We start from the raw sequence: 26,384 nt of genomic DNA on the forward strand, positions 1-26,384 counted from the left end.
CATACACCCTTCACAAGGACCTACACAGCTACAAAGATGCCATTTTTACTGAATTTTACTAGATTTGTCAAATATTAGCTTGTCATTTCTCCCCCTCACCCTGCCAAAGTTGTATTTGAATTTAGGTACTATGTCTTACACAGTGGAAAAAAGTTTAAATTATCTTTAACATTGAATAGATTTTCTGTGCAGGCAGTGTTAGCTATGGATGTCTTAATAAATTTGAAACAAGGAACCAGAGACCTGTACAACATGTAAGGACCTTTGTACATGTGTTCAGGTTTTAACAACAACAAGACATCAGAACAAAAAGGGAAAAGTCAAATGGCAGTCATGGTTTAGTTGTTAGTGCTCACTTCTATGAACAATAACAGACACAACTAAATGGAGCTTCATAAAACTAAGTGGATTTAAAATATTAAACTAAACAACTTGAAATTGTAGTGTAGTCTTAAGTGTGAGGTAGCCAGAAAATACATCAGTGAAGCCCAGTGAGGAACAGCTCAGTGGGAGGAAACATATAATTGAAGAGCATATGGATGTAAAAAAGGCAATTTTCCTTTTTGTCTTCTTGTATAGCAACACAATTCTCTTCCAGACTTTGGTCTTTGAGAGCAATATCAATTTTTTTAAAAGCCTTCTAGAAACACTGGCTACTTTGAAGCAGCCAAGGAGCCAAGGAGCAAAACAAACTATTTTCTAACTATTTTCTATATCTAACATTCTACAAGTATTCTATATGCATTCACCACGATCCTGATCAATAAAGCACTTGAGAGTACATGGTTAAATAAAAAAAAAAAATCATGAGTTGTTCTATTGAAGTCAATGGGATTATTCACATTCTTCAAACTAAGCTAAGCATAAGAAAAAGTATTTTCTCTCTGCATTCACAATCAACCTGCATTTAGCCACAGAAAAATTAACATCTATTTTAACAGTACTGGAAGCTGCCTAGAAGAACCTGAATCTAGAAAAACATACAGGCTTCCCTATGCATATCACTGAGTTTTGATTTTCTGGTTTTTGCATACCTAAGTACCTTCCTCTAAAAAAGCATGAGTTCTCATCTTTTTCCTTTTATTTTCTACACTGAATCTTCCCCTATTTCAATGAATACTACCAAATTAAAATGGACAAAAATTAGTGATATACAAACATATTTCCAATTCACACTTACTTTAAAACACTCGATGGTGGTCAAGAATTTCACATCAAAAAAAGTCCTTTTAAATATTATGAAAAGATTTTTAAGTCACTTTTTGCAAAAATGGGAGAGCTTCCATTTTGAGATGAAGATTTTTAAATTTGAGTGCCTACCAGCATGCTGTGTGTTTACGCTACAAAGCTAATGAAGACGGAGTCAATATGTTCAATGGAGCCTACAAAGGCATTCAGCTGATAAGCCACTCTAAACCATAAATCTCATAAATCACTCTAAATCTCTCTAGGCTCCTGAGTTTATTTACTGGGTGAAGCTTAGATATCCAACACAGCAATGAACACAAACTTACAGAAAGATACTTCTTGCATTTATATCTCAAACTGAACCCCACCTCTGCTGTTCACAGCAAGCCCACTGGTAGGAAGGACAGACTGGGAACTTTGGAGTTCCAGATCTGACAGACCTCTAAACACAGAAATGCCCATGTATTGCCAAGTAATATGCAAACCCACTCAAAGGTATGCATTTGTGTGAATTAGCAACTTCAACTGTAACGAGGAGTCATATTTAACCATCTCAGAGAGGCTGCTACTGTCAGTTTTATATCTGCCAGTGCCAGTGCTAGTGAACCTGCAGATCACAGCTGGGAAAGTGAATGTGCGCACTGCTCTGGGCTAGAATGTGGTCCAGCAGAAAATCAGAACCCACTTAGTCTGCTTTCACCGAGAATTTGGGAACCCTGTCACTCCACAAGAAACTTTAAAATAAAAAGGAAAAACTAACAAACTAGACTTGGATGATCAACAAAAGATATACATACACACCATTGTAATTCCACAAATAGCATCCAGCTTTTTTTTATTTTAGGAGAAAACCTGTGAGCTATAGTCATATATAAAATACTCTCATATATGAAGGAGAGTACTCTAATTTCACACTGAAAAGCTGAATTATTAAGAAATTTGGTTTTTCTCCCTTGTGCAAATACTCCTTAGGCTTGTTAAAGACTGTACATAAAGTTATACATATCTATATATGGTTGAAGCATTGTGGTTCTTTTTTTGACCAACAGTCTTACCTTTTTTTCAAATTGCATATAACACAAGACAAACAATAAGGGGTTAGTGACTCCACTGGTGCTGTACCACTGAAATATAATTGCCTGCCACAATAAATTCCTAATGAGCGCAACTCTTGCCAGTGGAAGGTTGCCCTGGTAACAAAGTTATTCTAGAATGTAACTATCCGTTTGGTAGAAGGTGATGACATTCAGTTGTCTGACAAAGATTCGAAAACTGTAAAAACTTTTCAATTGCTCAAGTTCAACAGAAGCTTGATGTACCAGGACTCTCTTGACACAAGAAAATACTGATTTGCTGGATACAAAGGGATTGAGAAAATTCCAAATGAATGCAGAGTTAGAACAAGGACATTATGTTAAAACAGCTACATGTTTGGATTGGCAGTCTTGCAATAAAAAGTTCTTCTCTCACTTGTTCATGTCTTCCTATGGTTCCAAATAACTAAATATGATTTAAACCATACTTTTGCATTTACTTTTAAAGAGCACAATGTGAAAAGGTTTTCCTGAATTATAATGGAAGTTGGCAAGATCAAGGTTGGGCTCAGTAGAGAGTAGGACTGTGAACTCCAGCTCTGAGGTAGGGAGCTAAAAAAATTCCTACGAGAAAACAAGAGGTGGCAGAATCAAAAGTAGAGGCATGACCTGAGTACAGCTCCTGAGGACACTCATGCTTTTTAACACAGGAGCTGTTTTCTCTTACAGTCTATGGCAGGTAGGGACAAGAAGAGTCACTACCAAGACATACAGTATTTTTACCTTTATTTCCTAAGAAAATTAAACTTTCATGTTCACATTTTACACCTGGCAGGAAAGGTTATATCCCACTATGTCTGTCTCCACTACTCCAGAACATTTAACCTACCAGCCAGTTTCAAATTGACAAATGCCTAGAAAGCTGAAAGACATGATCCTACCCACATATTAATAATTGGATATTAAATATTCATATGTCCAGACAAAAGCCAGATTTTAAAGTTAAGTTACTGTCAAATGAGAGAGAAAGTGTTCATGAATTAAAAGGACAAAAATAACAGAGCAGAATCAGTGTTGTTCACTAAAATACTATGTGATCTTGAAAAATACTAGTTTGGTAGAGATGCAAAATTATTCAGAATATCTTTTACTGGTAAAAAATAAAGTTGGCTTCAAAAAGTTTCAGAAAGCTGTTGTGCCACTGAATAATAAATTGACAAATGAAATTCAGCCTGGATATGCACACAGAGGTAAAAACACTGGAAAGCATAAACATCTGATGTCATCCATGACATGAACAACAAAACAGTCAAGTTGGACTAACTATGAACAATTATCTTAAGTACTCACCTTTGACAGGAGAAATGGCAAGAAAAGGTATAAATAAAAAAAAAAAAAATTAAAAAAGAGGAAACAAATGTCATTTATGGTGTTCTGAACTGTTAAAGAAGTTTCCATTTTCTACACAACAGAAATAAGCACAAAAAGCACATGAAATGGCTTTTGTAAGTACAGATATTTTCAGCCTGTAAAAAGAATGATTGTATACAGAGATAGAAAAGAGTTTTGAGACAGTTGATGGGGGAAAAGTGAATAAAGAATGATGTGACACAATTTCTCATAATCAAAAAAGTGGAAGTGAATTCAAAAGAATCTTTGTTAAATCAAAGAAGGAAAATTTCTTTTCACAATGCATAAAGAAATTACAAAAAAAATCACTGCCATAGGATGTTTTAAGCAGCATACTTTAAAACAATTAGTTAAATATTTAATAATACTCAATAGGCATTAAAAATCAGTATAAGAGATAAATATATAATGAAACTTGTTAATAGAAGATGGGAGGGTATATACCTTCCCCACTATTTTGCTCTCACTTAAATGTGTCTTTGTCACTTAACCTAACCTGGTTCAAGGATCTTTGTGGCCCAAAAAAAACAGACAGGAAAAGTGAGAGGTCTCACACTGTCTAAATCCCTGGCCATGAAAAATTAAATTTGATTTCAGTACTCTTATTTTGAGTCTCTTGTCTCAGGTGGCTTAAGACTTTGATTGAGACCAGAGTAGCAATAATCTTTCTTTTATAGATTCCACAGTGTCTGTTGAGAAATGTACTCCAGTTTCAACTTTAATTGATTTTTTTTAAAAATAAGCACAAAACACAAGACAACTCTACTGGAAAACACTTAAATAATTCTAATGTTCAGGGAATGAAATTCGCTGATTGAGTCTATGTGAAAAATAGAAAGATAGGAAAAAACTATAACTGCATTTTTGAACACTTCCTAAATTCCTGTGACTTATGGCCAGACAAAAATTCATTATTATGTGTAATTTTTTTTGTTTGCATGTGGTTTTTTTTGTTGCTGTTTGTTTGTGGGGGTTTTTTTGGGTTTTTTTGTTTTTGTTTTTGGTGGTGGGTGGTCAGGGAGAAGGAAGAGCAAGAGGTGGTGGTGTTACTATTTATGTAACCAAAATTTTAGTTTAATAATTCCCCAGACTTAGACATCTACTTTCCATACGGAAAGAGAAAAAATGCGCTTCTGCAGTTTTTCATGAGTTTAATAAGATTTCTGGATTCTCAGCACTTCTGCTACAGTTGGAAAATTGTACCAATATTATTTCTTAAAATTTAACATTAGATGCCTACTTTTAAACAAAATCCCATCAATCATAACCTAAGTAATGAGCTACATAAATGATACCAACAAATAAATGGGAAACAAATATGTCAGTTACCATATTGGTCAATAAAGCCTGAGGTCCAATATGAGATACATGAAAATAAAAATGAACACTAAGTCAAAGAAATGAAAAATACACTCCAGCCTTCTGTGGAGACAGGATATAAATGGTGGTCAATACATTTACATTTTCCAGAAAACATAGTGGGTTTTGTGGGGAAAGAAAGCATCATTTCCTCAATTAAAAAAATAACAAATTGCAAGAAGGAAAAAAATGTATTTTTCTAGTCTCACCTGCAGGATTTCAGGAAGAAAGAAGCTGGCAGGCTCCACCAGCAACAGGTGCTCCCTATTGAAGTTTGTCTATGGGATGCAACCTGAGAAATGTTCTATCTACCAAGAAAGAAAATCTTCTTTGGAAAGATATCAAAAAGGACAAGCAATCATTCTGATCTAACACTAGGGCTGAAATCACAGCTCTTAGCTTTCATCCTCTCTGCTTTGCACCAGCTGTCGTGGTCGTCAGCCTCCTCACTTCCCTAATGTGAAGAAAACTAACAGATACTACTAAGGAGCTGAGGGGAACAGAAACTAGAAGAAAAAACCATTTCAGCAGTGAGACAGTAAATCAATTCACCAGGACTGTCAAATTCTATCGGTGCTATTATTTGCCTTTTTCTGTGTCTTTTGTTAATCTTTGTAACTGTTTTGCATTTTACATGGTAGGATTTTATAAATTCTTTTATTGGCACCTAATTTTACACAGTAAGCTTTAAGGTACCTTGGTAACAGTAAAGTTTTCCTCACACAAACACAGGGCAATGCTGCAAAGTAGGACAGCAGGGGACTGTAAACAGTACCTATCTCACCTCCCTGGTTTTGTGTTTCCAATGAGTCCGAGTGCATTATTCATGTCAACTGCATCAGCTACTTACTGGTGAGCTGGCAATACAGCAGTCAGCTAAGTGGTACGAAACAAAAATGCCTCCTGGCAGGTGAAAATATTAGGCTGTAGACTTCAACTCTAAACATTCGCTCAGCATATGACAGCATGTATTTAGAACTGAAAATTAATACACATAGCTCCTACTTTATTTTCCTTTTCTGTTTTCTTTTTTCTGAGCAAGCTTTTAGCTATGAAACCTGTGTTGGTGTCTCTTCTGCAAAATATGTACTACTGCTATGGTGAGTTACACAGAGAAATCACTGCACAAAAGACCACACAAAAAGGTGATTTATGTGAGAATATCAGATCAGAAGGTAAACACTTTAATAAAAAATATATCCACTCCATTCTACATGAAAAACAAATAAAATTAAGTACTTTTCTGTCTATGAAAATTCCTATCTTATTTAAAACACCAGTCAGTAACCTTGTTATCTTGCATCCAGATAATGTGATGGCATTGTTAGAGACTTCCTTTCAGCTGCAAACTGCCTACAAATTAAATGTAGTTTTGAACTCCATATTTAAGCAGTTAAAATATACTGATACTCAAAACTAAACACTGCTCTGCTCTAAGTATTGGTACACAAGCACTGACATTCAAGTCCTGTATTGCCATTTCTAATCAAGGATGAATAATTGGGAATGGCTGCCACCACTGGAATAGCATTGCTTCCTATCTCCCAACACAGGAAGACACAGCTCCATAAACACAGCACATCTTAGAAGTGCTCAGAGGGCAACACACATTTTAAGAATTTAAATAAATGAAAATAAAAACTTGAATGGAAACTACTGTAAAATGTCTTAGTCTGAAGGAAGGATACTCTGAGATTTGATGGTAAGCATATAAAATAAGACAGCACAGATGCCGAGCACTGAAGTGTCTCAGCCTTTTCTAATATAATATGTTGAATCTTGAGGTAAAGTTAGAAGGCCACAAAAGTCAGTTTCAAATAGCAAACCAATTTTTAAAATAGTGTCAAAGCATCCTTCTGTGAAGGACCAAATATAAAAATAACTTGCATTTTGTAAGTCCATAGAGATATGTTAAACACTTACATATACTGAATAATTCAGCCAACGTGCTATTTCATTTTACCAATCCTTCATGCCAAAAAAGATGATAACATATAAAATAAAAGGGAAGATATAATAAGAGATAAAAATCAGGTTTCTATGTTACATTATTTTGGTTTGTGGACATGAACATTCATATTAATCAGTTTCAGTTCTATGGATTTAAATTTTAAATGTCTTGGGTATAACTTAACAAGCAATTGCTATTTTGAAATAATTTACAAGGTATTTACTGCATTTAAAAAAAAAAAACACAGAATAAAACCCAAGACCTGAAACAAGTAAAGAAGTGGGATAATCCACTCATTAAAATGCAATTCAGGTTAAAGAATAAATCCAACTAAATACTTACAGCTAAAAATCTTTCTTAACATGTCTTTTGTAAGCAAAATTGCATAATGTTTTTACGTTTTCTACTTTACACTGTTCTTCCTCAGAAGAGAGTGATGTATTTTAGGGGATTTCATAGATGCACTTACAGAATGGCAGAGTATTTACTCAAGTGAGGATTTGGGAGCCTTTTCAAATTTCTCTTCCCCTCAACTCTAACTAGCTCAAGTACAGGTATTTTGGATATGTTCAATGATTTACTCCACAGGCCCTAACAACTGACTGATTGTAGTGGTTTTGGTTTGAATTTTGAGTTTTTTGGTCAACGCACCATTTATGTGGTGGTTTAACATTCGCCAAATTTTGTTTGCCAACTGGGAGATAGGATTTTGGGAGAAAAAGGCAAAACAGGCTTAACTGAAAAGTAAACAGACAGTCTATTAACACACAGTAAGGAAAAGAAAGAAAAAAAAAATGAAACTTCCAAAACCCTTCTCCTCCCCCCACAAGTGTTCACTTTTCTACAAACAACCTAGAGACAAAACCTGTGACATTCAGTCAATTTTACTATTTAAATATAGTCTTTTATCAACTCTTCAGGAGAAGAGTCTCTTGTTTACTATGGAATTTTTTTCCACTGACAACTTAGAAAAAGCTCTCTTGTGGGTTGGAACTCTTACAGAAACAGCTGTCTGGGGAAACTGATAAATCCTAAATTAAACCAGACAGAGAATGACTCCAGCCAGAGTACTCTTACTACCATATATTCCACCACAGAGGTGGACATCATTAAAGTGTCCAATTCTATTCTCAAGAAAGTCACTGGAAGAAAAGTAACAAATACCGAGACAGAATGGTGTTCCAACACCTCCAGCCAAGAGCACTTATCTCTCACACTAAGAAATACACAACAGCAGGCTATTTAAGTGTGCTGTTATTCCCCTGAAAACCCTCTGCTGCAGTTCATGAGAAACTGGGGCCTGCTGTGAGAATCACCAGTCTAAAATTTAAGCTGGAAACAGCACAGTATTTATTTTTCCACTGAAACAGATGAAAACAGGCAGCTTGGCAAAACAAGGCGTGGTTTCAGCTTTAATGAGGAGAGAGGAAGACAGAAGAAAAAAAATTTATTTTCCATGAAAGCAGCAGCAGTAGATCCTCTCTTTCAAAAGGTGCCACTGGTCTCCTCTCATTGGATTGCTGCAGGAAACAGAGCCAGAATGCACTCCTGGCGCAGACATGAAGGGATCTGACCTGCCTTCCTATTCCTTCCACATGAAGGAGGAGTCTGACTGTCCCACCCATCCTGAACCCTCCGCTGACACTGCTCCTATGCCATTCCCACATCATGACACTCACTGGGACTGGAGATGACGGTAAACAGGACCTCCAAAATGCCTCACCCCTTCCCAAGAGCCACAAGGTAGAGTCTGAGCAAAAGCCTGACATCAACAGTGTAGGGATGAAAGCCTGTAAATGTCCCTGCTGATGTTACATAACAACATAATTAGCTCACCCTTCTGAAATTAAAGTGCAGGTAAAGCTATTTCTGTTCAAAGTAGCTCATGATTATCAGGGGATAAAAGTCAGTACATCCTAAGTAGCCATTGAAATAGAAGACAGTAAAACTGTAAATCTAAGCAGAATTCTCATGTGTCCTTAATATACTGCATTAGGATACATAAGGTAGCAAAAGCAAGCCTGATAACAAGATCATCAGCCTTTGAGTTTAGGGAGAAAAGTAGTTAAACATCTATCCAGCCCTTACAATTATTAGTAGGATTACTCCCATCTGTATCTGAAAAGCTAATTATATTTCTTGCCTTTACTGATTTTTCATCTCTCGTTCAAATCCAACATCACAGGTCCATCCATAGCTAAACCCTCTGAAAAACTTTAACAATATATCTCTAAGTGAGAGATATATTTTGGCCCATAGCAGGCATTACAGTTAAAAATATGAAACACAAGAAAACCAACTGAACAAATTCTGTCACTGAAGTGTTTTCCATTTGGAAAGCAGCACTGCTAAACAGTTGTAAACAATTAAGTTAGAAATTGCAGGCAAACAGAATGGCTTAATGACAAGTTGGGTAAAAATCTGTAACATTATTGCTTAATACTTTAGCAAAAACTTTGCATGAACTTGACTGGCTCTTGCAGGTTCACTGCATTTATTATCCATAGTATCAGGGTGAAAAGATCTATATTATAGGTTCATAGTCTGTGTAATATAAGCACAATTGAAACCTGATTAGCAACTTAAGGAATTGCTTGAAGTTGCTTCAGAAAAAAGTGTCTACATTAAGATATCCTTATTGGTTTTAAATACACTATTAGACAAGACATGCATACAGAACAGTCTACTAAATAATGAAACCTAGGGAACAGCACAGATCTGCTGCACCTGCTGAGTCAAAACACAGAATTACTCCTTAAGCTTGTTTAATATACAAAAATAGTCTCCACTCTGTGCATAAGAATTCCATTTAGATATAAATACCTTGAAGAAATCTTGATTTAAAAGATACCCTTGGAAATCTCATGCAAAGATTTAAGTATTAAGCTTATAAATACTACTTTAAATACATCCGATTTTTTAAAAATATATAATTAAATAATCAGAAGTACTTATTGTGGATAAAGAATCCACTGAAGTGCAACTTGAGACGTGCCTATGGACTACCAATGAGAAAGGGCTCCTTTCAGCATGGCAATACTTTGAGAAATTAACCCCAGACTTCATTTTCCAAGGAAAATTCTCAACATTATAATAGAATCACAGCTCAGAGGTGAGCTGAAATTGAAATTCTGTCAAAAACATCTACTTTTGGGGCACATATGGGTGGTTAGCTGGATTAAGGAGACTCTCTCACATGATTTTATCATACAGATTAAGGCTAATGATCATGAATCAAGTGCAGTGCTAGAGGTAGCATGCAGGAAAACATTCAGTAGCTGGAAATACTGCAGCAACGGCAACAAAAAATAGTCAAAAGGAGATAAATTAGTTACAGTAAAACAATTATATAGCTCAATCTTTCAAATTATCAGAAAGGTCTTATAAAGAATAAATATTTTACACTGGAATAAAATGCCAGGTAATAACAGATATCACAATGAGTAACAGATATTATCATGAAACAAAGGAGGCCAAAGAACCTCAGATGGAAACAACAGCCACATTCAATTCAGATATTTACTGAAGATAAACTTTGCAAGGATACCACCTTTAAGAACAGATTAACAGTAGAACTGATAGAGTCCTCATTTCTTAATATGTTCTTTTCAGATTTGGATACCATCAGACTTCACTGAAACAATTTACTGGACTCATTAAATGAAGAGCAAGCGGTTCTTCACCCTCTGTCACAGGGCTGGATAGATGATCTAAGTACACATTCTGGCATCAAAGTCTATGAAACTAATAGAGCATTTCTACATAATAAGTAAATATAAAGACACTGATATTTAAAGATATTGTATCTCTTTACAATGCATAAATTATGAGTTAATCTCATATTTACTGACTAACACAGTTGAAATTTCTTATGGAATTTAAAATATTATTACTTTTCCCTCCCCCCAACTTCAACAACAAAGTTAGTAGATAAGGATATATAGTTTAAACATATAGTCAAAAATTGCAACCAGAAGCCACTGGAACATCAAATAATAGAACTAAGAATGGGTAAACCACTTTTCTCAAATATCAGTTCTTTCTGTTGACAATAAAAAAAAGAAATTATTGAGGAAAAATAATTACTGCAACAAGAGGTCAGCAACATAAAGAGTTTTGTTTGGACAAACAGTAAGCAAAAGACATGGCAAAGGACAAAGAATGGAAGATTGAAAGCTGATATTGGATTGAAGAGTTAAGCAGGTGGACAATAAGAAGCCTGAAACTCAGAATTGATGGAGGGCATTGATTAGGCACAATTCAATGTTTTGCTTCTCTGAAGAGACAGAAGGGAATATTGATATTAATTTTGAGTGAGTGTTCATTTTAGTACTATAAACTATCACCACATCAAGTGCTTGGCTTTGAAGGGCAAGAAGACTGAAGACATTAAATGTTTCTAAGTAGCAGTGATCACTGAAGGTTTTTCCTCTTATTAGGATGATTCTCAGGTGACACTAAAGCAAAGCATTCTAGAACCACTCATAAAGATACTGGCATGTTGAAAAAACATTATCAGAGTCATGGAGGTTTAAAAAAGTACTTACTTGGTATGTGTCCCATAACCTGATGGTACATCGTAAAGGGACTTCTCTCATCAGCAAGTTATTCATCCAACGAAAAGCAAATTGCAAGTATTTCACCTCATGCTGATCCAAGTGCCTATGAACTTGTTCTGAAGACAGAATAAACAGGTATTTTACTGCAACTTTTCTGAAATCTTGAAGTATCAAGTGCACTGCCTAAAACAATAAAATACTCCTCCAATCTCAAGGAAATAACTTGTGGTGGTGCATGCAAATTCTCACAACCAAATGAGAATATCCAAAATATAAATTAGTTAAACATTACACTGGACTAATTTTTCTGCCACTAGACAGATTAAATAGCTGGTCTGAGTTGTACTATCATAATAAAACATTAAGATCAGAGTTTTAAAAAATACACAAAAATAGACAAAGTTATAATGTGAAATTATTAGGTACATATATCCTCACTAATTTCTTAGGTGACAAATTATTTGGGGTAACACTACAAGAAACATCGTTTCCAAATAACATAATGGCCCCCAAAAATAAACTTTTAGCAATCAAAAAAGAAAATTATTAAATTAAGAAGCTAAAGAAATATAAGGAAAGGACATGTAAAGGTTGCATTCATCTGAGATGAGAAAAAGTGAGATTAATGTTAGGAAATACAGTGAGAACACTTGAACTAATTTGCAGCTTAAATAATTTCTTAGTACTACAAATAAATGGAAATAAAACCAATACTAATAAATAGTTTCTAAACCAGTATTCCCACACACTATGTTTATTGTAGAACATACACTATTTGAAAGCTGTGATAATCATTGCAGGGGTTATTGCTAGAGCTAACAGAACTAATCTAATACATGGCTTGTCTATATTGAGAGAATTTCCTGCAAAAAGGATCATAGACATTCTGTTAACAGGCTTTAGTTTACAGGCTCAAATATGACATTAGCATGGTGTAGATGACAAGTACTGCAGAAATGCTAATGTTTTATTTTGAACATATTTATGACAAGAAGTCTTTGTTAAAGCCTAAGTAAGACATTCCTACTGTCTTTCTGTATACAAATATGTTCTTTGGAGATTTCTGCTGCCCAGATAATCCCTTCATCCAAATTCACAGAGATGTATTATCAGCTAAAACAATTAGTAAATGTTCATCTTCCAAACTTTACAAATCTAAGAAATATCTAAGAAATCACTATACCACTAAATTAATTAAAAAGAATAATCTCAAGAGCATAGCAGCAGTATTACAGGAAACATTTCCTAGAGATTAAAGTAACAGAAGTGACACTAAATTATAATTAAGACTGAAGCTGTTCATTGTTTTTTCTCCACATATATTTTTCCGCTATATGAAAGTATCGGCCAATATAAAACAGTTGTTTCAATACGGAAGCTGGAAGTAGAAATCTTTTAGATTTTAAAAAGAATCAAAAATGAGGATTTTTTAAAATAATAAGACATCACAAAACATTACTCCAAATACCTACTTATCACACCTTGTCTCCAAAGATAACTGAAAAAAAAAAACAATGAAAATGTATTAAGCCTATCTATTTCTCCATAGCAGCCTACATTTATCTGTGGCTAAAGCAGTCTTCAGCAGACCTGGTACCTATGTTCCTAAATCATACCCTTCTACAATATAAATATTTTAAAAATAGACAATTTCTTAAATTGTGAGGCTCAGAACTGCACACCATGCTCAAGGTGATGCTGCACCAACACTGAATACAGTGGGAGAATCAATTATTTTGACCAGCCGCTGATGCTGTGCTTGATCAGCACCCCAGGATGGGATTTGCCCTCCTGGCCAGGACAAACCAGATCCCTTTCTTCAGGGCTGTTCTCCACCCCCTCCTCTGCCAGTCTATACCTGTGCTCAGAATTACTTCATCATGGGTGCAGAACTTTTAACTTGTTAAATTTTCAAATCTTAAATAATTCATTGATGACTGCCATGCTTCAATCTAACAATCCCTCTCCAAGGCATCTTCTTCCTCAAGAGTCAACAGTGCCCCCCTGTAGCATCATCTGCAGACTTGGTATAGGGGCATTCAACTCCTACGTCCTAATCACTAATAAAAATATTGAATAGAGTCAGCCTTAGACTTGAACATCTAAGAAAATTACTGATGAATGCTCACCTGCCAAATATAGCTTCACTCCCTACAACTCTGAGCCCTGTCCTCTGCCAGTTGCATCAATTTTAGATCACCTATTTACACCAAATGCTGAATTACTATTGTGTGTCTGCCTTTGCTTTAGAAAAATTTAGCTTCAAGTTAAATATACTGGAGTAAGATACTGGGTTAAATTTATTATTTGAATGTCACATTTGGATACCTACATTACAGATTATTATGATTCGATAATCTAGTACATCAAGCAGGATGCCAAAAAAAGGGCAGTTTTATTTCTAAGCAAAATCATTAACTCACAAAATTTTTGTTCTTCACACAGCAGAAACAATTTTTATTTGCTTGTTTGTAGCCATTAAAAGTAAGTAATGAAGAACAATAAATTGTGCCAGTTGTGATATTTCAACTATGGTAGTTAATTGGCATAATGAATTTCTTGAAAGTTGCTTTCTAGTCTAAATAAGTTGAAAAATGGAATCTGCTTTATAACTAATTGATGCAAGGCTGGAATAGAAGATGCATTGAGTTAAGAACCTAATTCTTCCTACTTTGTAAATAATTGTAAGCAGAAGCAAATTTGCTGATAAAGGTAATTTGGACCGGCATAATCTAAATCTAAATTTTCCATTTCAATGAAAATAAGTATGTATGTGCAATGAACAAGAAGATATATAATTATTGTCAACTCTAAGACTTCAAGTATTTCATAAAAACTACTTCTACTGCAGCTTCTGATAGCAAAATTATTTTACAGTTTAAAAAATAATTCTTTAATCAAAACACAAAAGAAATAAAAATTACATTTATTAAGTTTCCCAACACTTTCAACAAATCTATACATAAAATTTGGGTAAAGGAAGTCTTCTGATCAAAGAACAAAATACATGACAGAGATGTATTCCAAAGTAGCATACTGTTAAAAATAGGTACCCTGTAGACAAAAACCATTTATAACTATTCATATTTTTATTACATACACTTATTGGTACCTTATTTTGAATTATCACATTTAGCCACCTTAAACAGATGCTTCTCATACCAAATGGGCCTATAAACATAAAATATTTATTCTTCATGTTCAATGTCAGCATCTCATGCTGTTTCACTGAATTCAAAATTAAATTCTGTATGATTACAGAATCATGAACCAAACAGTAAAATATAGAAACAACCTGTTGAAACAACTTGACTGCTGTCCTGACAGGAGGACGGTGTTAGAACGAGTCCCTAGGCAAGCTTATACATAAGCAAAGAAAAACTACAAAATAATGTAAGATTATGCCTGAACTGACAAATTACATAGCACAGCATGGTGTCACCAGATCCATCTGTACCATTCAACATTTCAGAATGTTAGCCTTTAGGTGCTCACTTTTACTCAAAGATTCCTATCAATCCCAACAACAGTTTCTGATGTTTGACCTAGTTTTGAAATTTTGAGTATTACTTAAACTTTATTTTTCAGTCATACTTCATACCCTGACCAATTTGGTTTTAACTCTATTTTATCAATATTTTATACATATTTTGCTGTAAATATAAAAAGCACTAAGTGTTAAAAATTATCTGAAATGCAGGTAAGCTAACAATCTCTCATAAAGAGGCCTTTTAGTTCAACAAAAGGAAGAAAAATTAGTATTTCTCATGAAAAGCCACACAATTTTTCTTAAAAAGTGCAAGAGTAACTGCTCTGATACCACAAAGCAAAAAGCAAAATAATGAGCCAATCTTTGCCACAGGAGCTTATTGGCACTGCCCTTTGCATGCACAATGCACAATTTTTTTGCATTGATCCTTAACGTACAAAAATGTCACAGAAACACATTAGCACTCCTGTTTTCCATGGCCTCATATAATCATTCAGGCTGGAAAAGACCTGTAAGATCTTGATACTAAACCAAACACTGCAAAGCCCTCCAATAAACCATGCCCCTAAGGGCCACATCTGCACATCTTTTAAATACCTCCAGGAATGGTGACTCAAACACTTCCCTGGGAAGCCTGTTCCAGTCCTTGATAATCTTTCTGGTGAAGAAAAGTTTCCAGATATCTAATTGATGCATTTCTGCATGAGACCAGAGTGTTTTTAGCCCCACGAAGGTGCACCACCTCCTGAGGGTTGCCCATAGCCTCTCAGAAACGGCTTATAAAAATAGCAAGGTGGCATGATCAGAGATGTTTGAAAAGCAAAATGTTTTAATTAAGATAAAAATAGCAAACTATACAAAACAAAAGAGTAAGCCATGCACAGTGCAGGGACGATCCATACATCTGCTAAGATATCCCAAAAATACACCAAGAGTCTACATGCCTAACACTTGTTAAGGTGGGGGTGCACCACTACATCCAATCTAAACCTCTCCTGCCACGACTTCCTCCTCTTGTCATTTCCTCCTGTCTTGTCACTTGTTATTTAGGAGAACCGACCAACCCCCACCTGGCTACAACCTCCTTTCAGGCAACTGTAGACAACAGTAAGGTCTCCCCTGATCCTCTTTTCCAGGCTAAACACTCCCAGCTCCCTCAGCCACTCCTCATCAGGCTTGTGCTCCAGAGCCTTCCCCAGCTCCATTGCCCTTCTCTGGACACCAGTGTTTCAGCACCTCAATATCTTTCTTGTTATGAGTGGCCCAAAAGTGAACACAGGATTTCAGGTGTGGCCTCACCTGTGTTTAGAACAGGGACAATCTCTGCCCTGGTCCTGTTGGCTATGTTTCTGTTACAAGCCAGGATTACATTGGCCTTCTTGGCCACCTGGGCACGTGCTGACTTATGGTCATCCAGCTGTCAACCAGCACCCCCAGGCCCTTTTTTGCAAGGCAGCTTACCAGCCAATCTGCCCCAGCCTGTACTGCTGCAGGAATGTTGTTACTGAAGAGCAGGACCTGGCATTTGGACTTGTTGAACCTCACAAGACTGGCCTTGACCCATCAATCCAGCCTGTCCAGATCCCTCTCCAGAGTCTTCCTATCCTCCAGCAGATCAACACTCCCACCTGACTTGGTGCAAACTGACTGGGGGTGCACTCCATCCCAATGTTACAGTTCCCACATACAGAACCTTGCTGTCCAAAAGAAAGGCCCTTGTCACCAGTCTGACTGCTTTCCTTTTTAGTACTCTATTTGTTGAAAGCTAATTTTAAATCTAATTGTCTCTCCTGAATAATTTCTACATTGTTCAAAGCCAGGATTTTTATGGCATACAGAGGTAAAAGTCTGCAGTAAAATCTTGACACTGGATGTTGCCAGATGCAGAAAAGGCTTACAACCCCCAATGTGAAATTCTGAACAAAAGTAATTCTGTCAAGACTACAGCTTAGCAATGAGTTATTCATAGTTATGTATATTAACTTTTATTAATATACATTAATTACAAATTAAGTTCCTGATGACTGGAGAAGACATTCTAAAGATCATAAATGTGCACTTCAAGACAAGATCTCATCATGATACATAGTTCTATTTCAACTAATAGTAAAGATCCAAGTCAAATATTTGCATGCTGATTATATCTTCTTCCAGACTTAGTTTATTTTTTATAATTGGCTAAAGTTGTCTATTGTAAAAAATTACAACAAAAGCATTTAAAAATACACTGAAAGGTGCTAAAAATGAAAATACGACTGGCAGAAACACAGAAGTATTACCAATTACATTCTCCTCATGACCTACAATTTAAAGATAATGATCTATTTAAATTTAGCTCACTAAACATATAACTTGTAGCTAGGACTGAGAAGTATCTTCATCATAACAAAAGATATGGTCCATATGATAATGCTGAAAAGTCTGACACTGCTACCAAAGCAAGAGAAGAAAATATTAGAGGAGGGAAGGAGGGAAGGGAAGGCCTGGTTGCCTCATGGAATCAAATGGAAGAAACATTTCTGTGGTATGTAACACCAAATGGAGAAAAATATTAGGAAAAACATTTAGTAGTAATCAAGAAAGCTCTACCCTTCTAGCTAGAAGAAAAACCCCATGTTTCCAGGTGGACCTCAAACTTAATCTTCCAAGTGCAACAAACAACAAGGAAAACATATGTTTGATGAGACACTTGTACTTCTAGGTACCATCACTGGACTTCTCTAGTCTGTTATTCTAAATCATAACTGTATGCATTCATAAAAAGGTTTATGCCTGACCCTTTTTAGATTTTCCCATCATGTGAAAAATCTTTTTTCTTCCCTTTTTTCTCTTTTTTTTTACTTTGCCATGAAAATAGTAAGGTTTGGCTATTTAAGGGGTCTGAACTCTGTAATAGCATACAAATATAATCTCCACAGTAAAACATAAAAATATTATTTAAAAGATATATTAATTAATTATAATGCCCAGTGAACAGCACTTACAAGTGGATTAAAGTATAATACAGTAATTACAACCATAAAATCAGATATAAAATAACTACTAGTGAGCTAAATAAAATAGCTTTATTAAAATGAGAAAGAGCTTTGGAGTACAAATTAATTAAAACAATTATGAAATGCTTACAAGATTTTCCATCACTTCAGCACCAAGCTGACAAAGAAAGATGGACTAAGAAACAAGGTCCTTATTAATCACTCATTCTCAATAGCAGCAGTAAGGTCTAAATAAATTTTATGTCCATTTCCAATTCAAAATGCTTTCACATGGCTGAGAATACCAGTTTTGCAATTCCTGCAATTTGAGCTCTTTTTTCCAGATACTTCAGCACAGTCCTAACTCAAAGTTATTGGTGTCTGTAAAATGTTTTACAACATAATTAAACATGAATTTAATTTTGCACATACAATTATGCATTCTTTAACCATCAACCAAAAAAATCATTAGCATGATGAAATAGATCAAATGTCATCTATTACCCCAGTTTCATTATCATTTCATTGTAGGAACACCCAAGATTCAAATTAAAAACCAAATTAATTAATCTATATCTATCACGTATATTGAACAGATAACTTGTTCTGTGAGTTCTGATTAAACAACAGTAAATGGATTAATAAGAAAATTTATTAGTCTTGGTTGATATTTTGCCTTTTTGAGAGCCAGATTTTTCTAAAGAAAAAATCAAAACAATTTTCTCTACAGTTTAAAAAGTTCAATCAGCAGAGAAACTCAATGTCCTTCAGAAACTATGGAAGCATTAAAACTACTCAAGAGGTATTTCTAAGTACTTTTTGGATTAATTCATCATATGAAATTAAGTTCTGAGCAGAACTGTGAAATATTTGTTTGCAACATTGAACAGTTCTATGGGAATAAGCACCTTTATCTCCTTAGACAAGAACCTGCTGAATGGAAAACATCCACACAACAATCAGAGAAGAAACTGTAAGAATCCCAAGTCAGGACATTTAAAACTTTAGCAGCCCATTAAAAACACACAGCTCTTAAATAAACTCAGACTTTAGAAAGGATAATCCTACCAGTACTAATCCTATTCTAATGAAGAATGTTTTATAAAATTCTCCAATTAAATAAAACATATTATATATAAATATTAGGAGCTTTATCAACCAACCTTTTAGACATATCTACAGCAAATATTTCAAAGCACGAGAAGTACACAAAATGGTACAATTAAATAAGCCTTTCCACTGTGGTTAAACAAAAATGCATAAAAATTAAAAAGTTTTAACTGACTACATTTCATGAAGAACTTGATCTGCCCATATTTACACATAACACATACTATTTACAAGAGAGCTATATTTAAAAATTTTATGTGAATAGCATAACAATGCAAAATATGAATTTAGGCCATAACATGAAAGGACTTTATTACAATCCCTTAGTTCTGGCATCATCTATAGAACTTGACATAAGGGGCCAACCAAGATACTTGTAACCCAAGAGAGAAATAATTAAGGAAGGTATGATTACTGGAGTCAAGATTAATTTGCTCAGAACATTAAGACAAGAAGCATTATCTAACTTGTCTGTCATTTGGTGTGAATGAAAACACACATAAGATATCAGCAATAAGAAAAATAGGACCTGCGAAATTTTTAATAGAACATGGTTTTAAAAGGTGACATAGCAATTGAACTGCACTTACGCATAACTAACAGTATCTCCTCAAACAATACTACTCATTATTTATTAAAAGTCATTCTTTTAAGCAATCCAAGTATAACAACTTAAATTTCACACTAAAAATATCTTCCTCTTAAAAAAAAAAATTACAACAATAAAATGGAAACTAGAAATTGTCCCAATGAAAACATCTTATATAGGAATAGCTGAGTTAACTCTCCAAAACAGATGATCAGAAGGTGCACTCACAGTGGAAACAGCAGAAATTCTGAAATTTTACTGAATCTTTGAAAAATGTAGCTGAATTCCAGATAAACTTCTTTATGAGAAAGTTAAAATGCAGCACTCTTTTTATGTTCTTAGGTATTTTTCCATTACTTCCATTTTCAAGAAAAGAAGTAAAGCATATACAGCAAGAGCTTTTTTAATTATTATTTTTAATCATTTTCTGTGTTTTTCCATCTCTTGTTACTTAAATTCAAGGAAAAGTTCTACAAAATGGTTGATGATTTTTGGTGAAAGAATGTGAAACACTAGTAACAGAGAATTTCTTTATCTACAAGAAACAAAGAAGATCAGACTGTGCAGAATACAAATGCAAAATCTGGGTTGAGTTGTTCTACAAAAGATGCAAAAAATATTTTTTTAAACTTATCCCCACAGAAGTTGCAGAATATTTATACTGTGCAGAATATTTATACTGAGTTGTCAATACTGGCTTTATAATTTTCTGTAATATTAATAAGAAACCAACATATATAAAAAATACTTTTAACATTATAACAAGCTAAGTTTTTTTCCCTAGAACTGTCTTATTGCTAATTTGGAGAGACCACTACACAATTTTAACAACTTTTATCAATGTTTATGGAATCCCCAGACTACTTTTCTCTATAAATGCTCAGCCTTCTCCAAATGGCTACCTCAAACTCTCATGTAATTACCAGTTGTCTTATACTAAATTGAAGAAGTTGAAATTCTTCCAAGCTTGACAGCAGCCAAGTGCTAAGCACCTGTAAAGTCTGGCAACACAAATCCCAAATTACTTTGGACATTCCTATACCATGTCTCTTTGATTTCAAGCCTAAATGAAGTAAAAATGGAAGAGTGTCCCATGTAAGTATGACCTGTTACAAACCATGAGAAATGGTTCATGATTTAGAGTAGAGAAGCTCTACTGGCATTACAGGAAACACAAATGATAATTAGTTATAAGAGATTCCTTGTATTATTGATCCTCTCTCTCAATTTTTTGTATAATTCCGAGAAAAATCTGAATAGTGATGACGAGTAGACTAATGAGATTGAATAATGTTTTATCTTCAAACTCCATCTCATCTATAACAACATTCCATTAACAAACTAGAAAAATTCCATTAAACACAATTCATCAAAATTATTTTCCAGAGTTCAAGCAGCATGAGATTATGATTAAATTAAGAGAGTATTTTTGCTGTTTGAAGTCTTCTGCGATATTCTGGAGTGTACACACAAGGACAGTTACTTTGAGGGGAGTTCTGATCCATAAGGCTGGGTTAATGAAGGTTGCTTGAATGCCTGACATAATGCATTAGCACTCTCCAAAGCACAAGCATCATCTTTCATATACAGGTAATCCATTATTATTAGCAAATAAGCAGTACAGGCTTCATCCACTCACACAGCTACTTACTACATCAAGATTTGCTTCACCACACAGTTACCCAGCATCAAGAAAATCATATGACACAATGCCAACAGGAATATTATTTTCTTGCACAGTAACCTTAATGAGCACTTAGGATAAGTACAGAAAATACAGATCATGAGGGGCTTTTTTAAAAAGCAAAGCCACTGAATTTATACCAGCCATACATTTCCCTTTAACTATAGTATAGCAAACCCAGAATAAAAAGACAAAAGCAAAAAGGAAATTAAGAGTAAACAACAATATTCAATCAAACTATGTCATGATTGCAGCAATAAGTTCAGGATCCCTTAGCTGAGGCATCCAAAAGGTTATGACTGCAGTACATCGTGGACTCGATATTTTCTGAGCTTGAGAAGAGCTAGCTCTTCTCAAGGGAAACTTCAACAGTTTTTCTTTGTCCCAAAACAACCTTGTGTAAACAATATTCCTTTCCCATAACAACAGGTGTGGTTTGTTATTTCTGTTACTTAGCCAATGGGAGAAGTGTCAGTCCTATGGTCCAATAACATGTCTTCTTAGGGCAGCATGTTATAAAAAGGCTGAATAAATTGTAAATAAAGCTTCTGATTTCTACTGCGTTCTGACTGGAGTCAAGCATCTTTTTTTCATGTCCCATTATGACAGTACACAACCACCATTGTCTAATTAACAACGAAAACTTTATTTTAATCTTACACATACTTTGGTGTGCTTTTCTTGCAAAAGAAAGTAACTGAGTGAACAGTCTTCTAGACAAAAAGAAGCAGCCCAAAGAATAATGAAAAATGTGTATCTTTACTACACAAAACTTTTAACTGGACCCCTGTATTATAAAGGTAGTCAGCAGCAATACAAAGTCCAATTGACAACTAATTACTAATGGTATCCCTCCAGAGGCAGCACAAGGAGCCAATATCCTTGTTTAAAAACTAATGATAGCATCAAATAGACTTTGTGTTTGCAAATGATACCAGACTGGGAGAACTGCTTGACACACTGAAAGTGAGGGCTACTATTTAAGGAACCCTGGCAGGCTGGAGGAATGGCTAAGAAGAACCTTCTGAGGTTCAGGAGAGGCGGAGAGGCAAGTGTCCTTTATTCAGGATGGACTAGTCTCATTTAACATGCACTGACTGGGCATAGCCTGATGAAAAGCAGCTCTGCCAAGCAGGACTTGGGGATCCCGGTGGACAACAGGCTGTACCCAAGTCAAGAATGTCCTTGCAGCAAGAAAGAAAGACTAACATATGTTTGGCCTAACAGATCAGGGGAAGTGATTCTTCCTCTATATTCACCACTTGGGAAGCCATGTCTGCAGCATTACATCAACTCTGTGACTCTGGAACACCTGAGCAAGTCAGAGCACTTCACACGTGAAAGGAGGCTGATAGAACTGGGTTTGCTCAGCCTTAACAAGAAGTCTATGAATAGCTGCAGCTACCTAATGGGAGCATGCAGAGAATGTGGAGCCAAATTCTTCTCAGAGGTACACCAAGATAAAATAAAAGGCGGGGGGCATAAGCTCCATTAAAAAAAGTAATTATTTATATAAAAAATAGAATTACTGTGGAAGTAGTCAGACTTCTAATAGTCTTACCCAAAGAAGCTGCAGAATCTCCATCCTCTGAATCACTCAAAATTCAAGAGGGCAAGACTCGACACAGCCTGCTCTAAACTGGCCCTGTCCCATTAGATAAAGAGCGACTGACACAAGGGCAAAGGCTTGGAACACTGACTTCCAGAGGCCCCATATAACCTAAGCAGTTCTAAATTTCCATTAGTGTTTACTAGCAAACACTCATGATGTCTACTGAAAACTACAAAAAAAAAAAAATTATAAAGACCTCACAACCTTAAATTAGATAAAAAACAGGAACCCACACTTTACTTTCAGTTACAAAGGATGATCAAAGGGCAGTATAAGGTGACACAACTATTTGCTAAAACTCACATATTTTTGTAAGCGTGAAGCTTTAAAAATAATGCTTCCTAAACCTAATAATTGAGAGAAATTATTTAACTATATACCTAAAGCACTGAAAGTACAAATAAGACTTCAGCATTTCTTTTTTCCTTAAACTAAACAATAATATAATGTATTATACTTAATATTTTTATTCAACATGCATCAAACAACAACGTTGACTATCAAAATGTTATTTCTAATTTTAAAAACTTGGTTAAACAATTTGTTGATATAAATGTTCATTGACCATGTTAAGGAAGTCTATTTATAGAAATTTTAATTATACACTTCATTTAATATATAATCATTTGCTTCTGAAATGTAAACATCAATATTGATGCAAGACTAAAATTACATATAAAGAGTCACATTACAAGAAGTTAGATTATTTTTAAGTAACAAAATACACTGATTTAACTATATTTTAATATAAATATTTAGCTACCCAATATACAGAAATATGCCCTTATATTTTTCATATTCACTAGCATTTTAAAAAAATACATCTACAACAAAAAATGTTCACATACATTTAAGTTTACAGTGTAATTTTACACATTTTTCTCCTACCCTTGGTTTTTGATCACTAAAAATACCCTAATATCCTAGAAAAGCACAAAGACTATTATCAAATATCAATGATGTACATACAAGAAGGCAAAATCTCCTAAAGGATGTACATACAACCAGGCAAAATCTCCCATGACAAGCACAGGCACAAAAAAAAAAACTTCACAGTACATGTAACAAAAAGAGGGAATTAATGTTTCCAAGAAGATTATCAAATATAAAGCGACACAAGAAATATTTTTTCTCAGTCATCACTGACAGGCTAGTGTTGCAAATATATGCCTGGTTCTGCTTGGCAACATTTTGTTAATACTCTGTTCATTAATTTAACAAACTATCAAGAGAGTATGTTTAGAATGGGCAAGCATTATCTCTTGCATTTCATTTAATTAAACTTTGTTCTAGCTATATGACAGTCAGCATTTCATGAAAGGAATTATTTTAAGGATGAAGGTAAAATATTTCAAAATGCACTGCTAAAACATGAAAGCATAATCTAAAATTACCTCTGCACATACTGTAATTTATCTATAAAATTAAAGATGTTATTTCCAGAGTTCATAATTAATTGGATTCCACAGAGAAATTATGCAAACATTCCAGATAGCAAAATGATGCACAAAGGCACAAAACATAGTGCCGAAGGACAACCATAAACAACCACCGTGACTTGCCTGCATTACAACAACCGCTGAGGCTTAATGTGAAATGAATACTGGCTGCCTTTTGTATGTGGTCATTACTCTGCTGCAAAGAAATTGCCATTGAATTTTGATTATATTGCCTTAATAAAAAGTAATGAAAGAGGCTCATGCTCTAGTGGCTTTCTTTTAAATGATACACGACAGTGATCCACAAAGGCCAGTGTGCCACAAACTAATGATGACACCTCACCTCAGGAAGAGGGTGTTAATGCACCACTGCAGGTGACTGCAGCAATGGCTTTTCCTGCAAACGTTTTAACTAAAGTCTTTCAATGTAACATCAGTTAGAAATTAGCTTGCCTTTGAGACTTACCATCAATCCGACTAACAAGTTCTTCCAACATCTTCACTTTCTTCTGGATTCCTGGCTGTGCAAACGTGTAGTTATCCTAAAAGGAGACCACATACAAGTATTAGTTGCAGAAAAGCAAAAAAACATTTCTTTTCTTTCGATTACTTTTCTAAGTCCATGTATTTTTCATTGTTTTCTTATGGTGTTTCTGTTTTGTGAGCACATTTCCTAGGTCTGCTGCTACAGTAAAAGTGTAAATCATCACACTGTACAGTCCTGTGAGTCCCCCACCTCTAACAGTATATTCTGTACAGCTATTCCTGCATCAACTGCTCTCTCCTTGCTAATCTAGTGAAGTTACTTTATTGCAGAAATCCAAGTAGCTTTAAAGGGCCCTCATCTTACATGCCAAAATATGTTACACTAGAGATTTTTAAGGTGATTTTTTTTTCTTGGAAACTTACAATTCTACAAATAATGTAGGAAATATGAAAATTTAGCCTATAATCAGAGACAGGGAAAGAATTTGATCTTTTGAAGTACAGAGTAATAACTTCAAGCAGCATAAGAAATCAAAAGTCTTTTAATGTACTCATAATTGTTCTAAACCCAAGAATACAGTTAATATTATGAATCAAAATCTAACACGCAAGCTACATAGCTAAAGGGCATTATATTTGCATATATTTCTTTGAATGAATTAACTCTATATGGATTTTTAATTTGTGGATTGCAGCTCTATAATATAGACTTGAGTTTGAAAAAATGAGAGCAAGAAAGATATCTCCGTTTGAAACCCAAAGTGATCAATCTTTTAAAATAATGACATTATTTAAATATACAGCAATGTTTCTGAATATTTAATTGACAATCCCTCCATTCAGCTCATTTTATTATAGTTGTCTTCCTGTGGTTCTTGAGAGATTCAAGAAAAGAGAATTACACATACATATTTTAAAAGAAAGTTGCTATGTAGAAAATTTTTTTGTGTAACCATCACATGCATAGAAAATCAGGGTAAAGGATGTTTTGCCTCAACTGCTATTGTTTGAATAACTCCTTTATCGGCTGGAGCTAAGTAATCCCAAAAATTGTTTTAACTTACATTGAAATATTTATCTTTCTTGACTTTATTTCAAATTTTAACTTGGTCTTAGAGTAAACGAGATGATTATCAGCTCATTTTTATGTATCCTGATATGTTTTTCTATTTAAAACCAAAAAAAAAAGTTTTATTGACTCTCTTGACTTTATTTACATGAAGATTTTTAGGTTTTATTTGACTTATGAAACTGAACTGTAACTTAATCTACAAATTCTGTAAAACTGCTATGAAGTGTGAAGCTTAGAAGTACACAAGGCAAAATGATACACTAATAATTCTGTAAATTAAAGTACTTCAGCCAACAAGTAATCTACAGTATCAAAAAGTATCAAAAAGTCTACTGTATGCTCTGATTATTTGTAACTAACTGCAGCAGTAGCTATATTAAAAATTACAGCAAAATTTTCTACTGCTCTAGCAGTAGTCCTTTCACA

General features: G+C 34.6%; 1 protein-coding gene across 2 annotated transcripts in view; it reads right to left on the reverse strand.

The window, feature by feature from the left end:
- TBC1D22A (TBC1 domain family member 22A) overlaps positions 1 to 26,384 on the reverse strand; it is a 146,429-nt gene that overhangs the window by 60,731 nt on the left and 59,314 nt on the right. For both annotated transcript variants that reach the window (XM_083859536.1, XM_083859537.1), the window contains exons 10-11: positions 24,867 to 24,942; positions 11,490 to 11,617 (exon numbers count right to left, since the gene is read on the reverse strand). In XM_083859536.1, coding sequence (XP_083715662.1) covers positions 11,490 to 11,617; positions 24,867 to 24,942 — 204 coding nt within the window. The remainder of the gene's footprint in view (positions 1 to 11,489; positions 11,618 to 24,866; positions 24,943 to 26,384) is intronic.

Source organism: Zosterops lateralis, assembly GCF_965231275.1.
Source record: "Zosterops lateralis genome assembly, chromosome: 4".
In the NCBI taxonomy this organism is placed as follows: Eukaryota; Metazoa; Chordata; class Aves; order Passeriformes; family Zosteropidae; genus Zosterops; species Zosterops lateralis.